This window comes from Corvus brachyrhynchos, unplaced genomic scaffold (assembly GCF_000691975.1).
Source record: "Corvus brachyrhynchos isolate BGI_N302 unplaced genomic scaffold, ASM69197v1 scaffold5, whole genome shotgun sequence".
Classification (NCBI taxonomy): Eukaryota; Metazoa; Chordata; class Aves; order Passeriformes; family Corvidae; genus Corvus; species Corvus brachyrhynchos.
This window is the reverse complement of record NW_008238321.1, coordinates 2,931,656-2,938,357: the sequence shown is the minus strand read 5'-3', so window position 1 is coordinate 2,938,357 and position 6,702 is coordinate 2,931,656. Positions and strand designations below refer to the sequence as shown.

Below are 6,702 nucleotides of genomic sequence, written 5' to 3'. Positions count from 1 at the left end.
CACAGGCTCTCGTGATTGCTGGGATCTCCCTCCAGACTGCTAATTTATATGGCTACATCCACTGCAAGTTAGGGGGACAAAAAACCAGCAGCAGAGTAACTTCAAGGTTGTTTGGCACTGCAGATGTTCCCAAGAGTAAGTACTGAGCTTCAGCCCGTGGGATAGCACAGGCCACCCTGCCTCTCATGGCTGGTGCTGGCTCTTCTCAGCTCTCAGTTCCTGCAGTGAGTCCAGGGTGATCCTGATTATCCACCAAGCCTCTGGCAGTGTCACATGGAAGGGCCATACCCCAGGTCACTTTGCTCCATGTTTGGAAGCCGGCTGAACTCCACAACTGAGCTGCTTCCAAGCTTCAGGAAGAATGTCCTTAAGTTAAATCCTTGGAGTTACTATAATTCTAATGCCTCTTAATGCCAGCTTAAGCACAGCTGGAAGAACCATCTTCAACCCTCAGGCTTCCAGCTGGCAGCTCCCTGCTTTTGTAAGAGATCCCTGTGTCCCAGGTTATGCTTACAGCCACATGTGCTCTGTTCCCTCAACAGGACAGAGCAGAATTTCAGAAGATGGCAGTGAAGAACATGGGAAGACAGGCACTAGGTAACCAAACCAGGAAGAGCTAAAGGATGAGCAGTAAACAAAGTAATTCATGAAAGCTGTTCTTCATGGGAAGATATTTAGATAAAGCTCTTACAGAATTATGCCTGCATGAAATAAAGTCATTTGTGTTTGAGTCTTTAGCTCCTGGAAGGTTTAAAGCCTTTGTTACTTAAAAGCTTCACCAAAAAGTTGTTTGTTTGAGCACAGACAGTGCTCATGGTTTACACGGAGCATGCTGCTTTCAGAAAAGTTATCAACTAACCTCAAATTGCTGGATTATCTTAACCAAGAATTACGTGTAATGAAAAGACAATGCTAATTTGTTTAACTTTGGAACTACAATAAACAAAATCAAACTGCCTTTCCCTCTTGTACACTATACTGATTTTGCAGAGCTTTGAAATTACAATCCCAAAGGGCCTCTTAGTTATTAAAGATACTGAATGCTTATTTTTTAATGTTCAGGCTTTTGGCTAAATAGAATAAAACAAAAGTCAGGTACCGTGTTCACATACTACTTGTGTGAAGCTGGCAGTTATGTAGAATTAAAACATTAATCTTGTTTTGACACCTGTAAAAAAATAAATAAAGCAATGCACTGATACTGTAATACTACTGTGGCTTTCCCACTTTTTCACTGAAAGGAGACACTTAAGTGATGTTATTCAGGGAGAGAGAACGGGCATTACAGCTCACCCTTGTGCAGCAGGCAGGATAAAGGCTGCTGCACATGCTCCAGTGTCAACCTAGCATATTTTATATTCAACCTCCTAAATAAAATGTGTTTTGTATACTCACATCTTCAGCTGCTACTTTCAAAGTCAGGTTATTGGTACCATGACACTGGAGGCAGAATGCACTTGATAATCCAGATGCAGACTCCCTTTCACAGCTTTCTAGTGAGGGAAGAACTACAAGAATCTTGAACTACTGGAAAAAACAAAGGTGAGCCTTTATATTAAGAATTTATTTGCAGTATACAAAAAGAATACATTCCTTTATTAAATCAAGGCATAAGTTACTTTTCTATAATTAAACATGAACTACATTTTTATTCCATTTACAGATTACATTATCTTTTCTTCTTGAAAATGGTGTTGTTCACAGTATTCCTGAATTCCTGTAAAGATGGAGAAAAAGTAATATAAGTACTATTTCAGCTGTACATCAGGAGTTTGTTGTTGCTACATCTGTCCCCTGTGGGTACAAATATCTGAAGCTGGGCCTTCATTACACTGGAAGTGGCTTTAGGTATTTCCCAGCAGTATTTTTAAACAGCACAGCAGCAGCTCTTTAGGGAGTTTTTGCATAATGACAGTTAGAAGTGGAGGCATTGATCAGTCAGCTGCATCCCACTGGGTTATGGTAAGCACCCCTCCACACACCTGCTAGAGAGGCTCAGAAGGTTTCTCTGAGCACCCCATCTTCTCTGAAAATGAAAGTCTGACTTCTATGAAGTCAAACATTGAAACCAGTTATCAAATACAATTCTGTTACCACTTTAAAAGCCAGTCAGAAGCAATGCCCAGAAGCAAACATGGTCTTTGCACCTGTTACTTTCAGAACTGCTGTGCACCTCTCCTGATTTTATTTGTGGCAGAGTAACAGAAGCCTGTTTAACACCTTTGTATATTGCAGCAGTGCTCGGAACCGAGGGGATTAATTTGCACAGTGATTCTCAGACTCACTTTGAATGATATTCCTGTAAGATAATGTAGCTGGAGACTCGGGTGCTTCAGCCAGGAAAGACTGGCCTTTGTCACAACTTTTTCCTTGAAAGACAGAGAAAAACACAGAAGCAAAGCAACAGGAAAAGATGAGCTTTACTTTTTTTGGCCTTTACCCTGTTTCAGTTACACTTTTTCAAACAGCCACCTGCATCTATTCCTTTTAGGAAGTCCTGCTGTCAGTAATAGGACTAGAAATACAGTTTGACAGAGGAATAGTACTAGCAGAAACCTTCAGTTGGGAGTGCTGAGCTGCTCCTTGATGTCATTAATTCAGGTATTAATTGGTAACAGCTAGTGGGCAAAGAACCATGCATCCTCATGACCCACAAGACAATGTGGGCAGTACCAGTAACTGTAACTGTAAGGTTTTAATGCTTAACTTCTAAAAAATATTCTTCTTTGAAGTGGTTATGGTTTTAGTCAGTCTGCATTTCCAGGTTATTACACCAAAGAGAAAGACATGTTGTATTTCAAGTATGATTACAAAGCTGAAAAGATGCAGCATGTAATCTTAAGTGATTAAGGAAAAGGTAAGGAAATTACCACAGCACTTCCCTCATTCAACATCATGCTATGTCATAGTTCCAGTGACTTTTGATTCAAAAAAACATTCTGTCTAAAAGTGCTAAGAGACATCAGTGCCCACATCAGGGTTTTCCAGTAGTAATATGAGTACAGGAGGAACTATTTGCTTTAAGTGCAGTGCAGTAAGTAACTTTACCTATCTGTGGATCCAGAGGCACTTTACCCAGGAGGGAAACATTCAAGTTCTGGCACATCTTCTCCGCACCGCCAGTAGTTGGGGGAAAGATCTGAGATTCATTCTGGGACAACATGAAAATTAGAGTTAAAATACTGCAATTCAGAGAGTAAGGCATTTTTGGAGCAATGTTTGATATCCAAACAATGCCACAGAAGAAACACTGTAATACACAGCCAGCCTTACCTTACACTTTGGACACACAAAGCCACTCATGTTCTCCACAACACCTATGATGGGCAGCTTCACTTTGCGGCAGAAGTTGATCTCCTTCCGAACATCCTGAAGTGACACTTCCTACAAATATTAGCAAACTCTGGTATTTCAACTGTAATATTTCATGCTGAATCCATTCAGTTACCTCCTTAGAGCTAATTTATAATGAATTATTACTGCTGTCTTAATATTTTTAGGAGTACAAACCTGTGCTACGAGCTCTATCAACAATTCTAGGAGTAGCAACGGAGCAGGTACAACAGCTCAAGCCTATTGGATGTGGTTGTTTTGAAATCTGACTCTAGTCAAGATGCACCCATATTTATGTTTTATCTCCTATGTTTATCTCATATCTTCTTTAAATGCAACTTTTTCACATTTTCATTTTACAGAAGGACCCTTGGTATTCTCCACAGAGTGAGGACAAGAACCACCAGGCTTATACTTGTTACCTCTTTTCAAATTATATATAAAGTATCTTATCCTCTCCTCAGAGTTTTCACATATATGACTGACCTCATTCATTCTCCTGTTCTCTTCTTCTTCCTTCACCACCTCTCTGGTATTGTCCTCAACACTTCACTTCCTTTATGTGTTATCCTTTCAGCTGTTGTGGAAATACTTTGTATCCTGTACTGGTTTAATCTCCTGTTCCTTTCCAAACCAGACATGAAAACCTCTATTTGAACTGGCTGTGTTTTTAGTTTCAGCTTTCCAGGGCTGATTTCTCTTTTAAAAATGCGCGTGACAAAACTGCCTACTTTGGTGGGTCACCTGGAGGTGACAGGCTACTTCACAGGTGTCAAAGAGTGCACAGCTTACCACTTAAAAACAAAGCTTCTTAGGGAGATTCTTCTGAACATTAAGCCATTGGTGAGTAAATGACACATCCACAATGATGTGAACTCTCATTCTGAAGGAGGAAGTGAAACACTGCATTTCCTTTCACCACACACATCACAACAGCTTTTGATTGTGAACTGCTGTGGTTCAGTGACCGACTTGGATCCCCAACCAGCTCCACTGAGACACCCACCTAATCCACAGACCAGCCAGTTGCAGGCACAACACAACAAAGTAATTTCTCTAAGATTCTGTACCCTTAGATTTCTGTGAAATCAACAGCCTGTAACCCAAGGACTGCCTTTCACTGCCATGATGCTTCCCCAGTAGAATTCTGGCTCATACCTGGGGGGTGGTGACAATGACAGCGCCGTCGATGCGGGTGGCACTGAGGTACTGCACGATGGACAGGTGCTCATCTGATGTTCCTGGGGGCGTGTCCACGATCAGGTAATCCACTTCACCCCAGTCCACATCACGCAGAAACTGCTTGATCAGCCCTAGAGGAAAGGATAAGAATGTGGAAGAGAAAAGGTATCTTCCTGTATTTCCAATTTCAGGGTCTTAGCTTACTACCCTATCTTTACATTATTAAACGAGATCATGATATTTACGTACTTGAAACCTTTCAAGGATGTAAATTACTGTTGAAAACACTCAATACGTACCATTCTTTTTTGGTCCTCTCCATATGACAGCATCATCAGGACTACTAAGCAAGAACCCCACTGACATGACACCTAAGTTTTCTTCAACATACTGAAGGAGAAGTAGAGAAACAGAACAGTGAAGAAAGAGTAGAGAAACCAACTCTGAACCTCTATTTTACAAAAAAAGCAGGTGAGGGGGAGGACATTAATGAAAAAAAAGGCAGAGAACCTTATCTTTTATCCTAGGGCATTAAAAACTGCTTCTTGTGCAACACTCACCAACTACACTAAGACTGAAAAAATGAAATTCTTACAGCAGTTTATGGAATCACTGGAGACAATGTAAGGATAAAAGCAGCTTTCCCTCTCAGCACCAGCTGCCTTTCTAACAGCATGCACACTACAGGTGATCTTCAGACAACCAACACTCCTACAAGTCCTTCTCTGCGTTTTCTAAAGATTAATAAGGTTTTTCTTGGGTGCAAGATACTTCTTGGCTGACACACTACACAGCTGCACGACACCCAAAAATAACAAACCTGAGTGACTTATATTTATTGCCCATAGTAGCAAAGCCAGTAAACATAAGATAATAAAACTATTTTAGAAATATAGTATTACTGTTGTTAACAAAAGAAATTTAACACTCTGATCTAAATAGTCTATATCCCAATTCTGTATGACATGCATCTCAATTTTATAGATCTATTCTATATTCTATTAAATCAGGATATATATTCTACAGCATTCTCTAGATATTCTATAGAACATGGATATAGGCTATATAGATCTTTAGAATCTGGACATATAGACTCTATGTCCCATATCTGTAGATTCTACAGAATCTGGATATTGAAGTCATTAGATAACAGGAGTACCCCCTGCTCCTCCCTCACTCATTTTTCACTGTAGAAGATGGTGCCCAAGCCAAAAACACGCAATGAACTTTCTGAAACAGCTGCACCGACTCACCACTGGAGACCACCCAGATCCACTCTGGTGAACCTGAAAATTAAAGTGATACACAAAAGTTGCAATAGAAATAAATACAGATGTTACATAAAACATGAACAAGTCAAACCTGGGCAAAGAGCTCTCCTGCCTGCAGGAACAATCCTGCTTTATTGGGGCAGTTGAGGTAAAAACTGCAGGAGCACCAGATCTTCAATAATAAGTGAACAATAACTGTTCAACCCTTATGCAAGTTTACTGATTACTTTCTGTATTTTTAAGAAATATTCAAAGGCTGATAAAGCGCATCATGCTAATACTAGTCAAGTTTCAAGTTGTCAGCATAATGTGGCTGGTATGCAATGAAAGTTGGTTTGCAGACCTGCTCATCCTGAAAGCAGATGACTATTTTGCAAAATATATTATGCTGAACTTCTCCATCTCACCTCATTTCCCTACCATTGCACTGTCCCACATTTCCCATTATGCACTTCTTTTAGAAGTGTATAAGAAGCCTAAATATGCTAATGAAAAACTGAGAAGAAATCCCTTAAACATGTCTGAACGTTCACTCACCTGTTCTCCTTCTAGACCCATCATTTTAGGGATTGACGGCCCACAGATATCTATGTCCAGCAGAGCAACCTGGAAAACAAACCAGCCAACCTGCCCCACTGGAAATAAGGTAGCACAGGGCTGTCTCCAAAGGCGATCTCATGCAATAAAATCACTCCAACGGGGTTCCCACAGGAAAGTCAAACCTCAACGAGCAGGGGCGCACGATCGGTACCTGCCCGCAGGTGCTCGGCCCTGCCCGCTCCGGGTCCCCCACCGCCCGTCCTCTCCCCGCCCTCTGCCCACCTGCTTGGTCTCGTCGGCCGCCAGCCCGTGCGCCAGGAGGGCACTGAAGGTGCTCTTGCCCACGCCGCCCTTGCCGGACAGCACCAGCACCGTG

The 6,702-nt window shown here is 41.4% G+C and overlaps 2 protein-coding genes across 2 annotated transcripts in view; one reads left to right on the top strand and one right to left on the bottom strand.

Annotated features, from left to right (window-relative positions):
• The window catches only part of TVP23A (trans-golgi network vesicle protein 23 homolog A), an 18,997-nt gene extending 17,790 nt beyond the window's left edge, over positions 1 to 1,207 (top strand). Inside the window, exons 6-7 of the mRNA XM_017734252.1 lie at positions 6 to 135; positions 543 to 1,207. Of these exons, the coding sequence (XP_017589741.1) occupies positions 6 to 135; positions 543 to 601 (189 nt within the window). The 3' untranslated portion in view covers positions 602 to 1,207. The remainder of the gene's footprint in view (positions 1 to 5; positions 136 to 542) is intronic.
• Positions 1,208 to 1,549: 342 nt separating this feature from the next.
• NUBP1 (nucleotide binding protein 1) lies at positions 1,550 to 6,701 on the bottom strand (the record flags this gene model as incomplete). Its single annotated transcript, XM_008633548.1, has 9 exons — positions 1,550 to 1,717; positions 2,286 to 2,369; positions 3,049 to 3,151; positions 3,274 to 3,384; positions 4,492 to 4,646; positions 4,815 to 4,905; positions 5,769 to 5,801; positions 6,324 to 6,392; positions 6,609 to 6,701. Coding segments are annotated over 9 exons (792 nt in total), but the record flags the coding sequence as incomplete, so codon positions are not given.
• Between the last annotated feature and the right edge of the window lies 1 nt (position 6,702).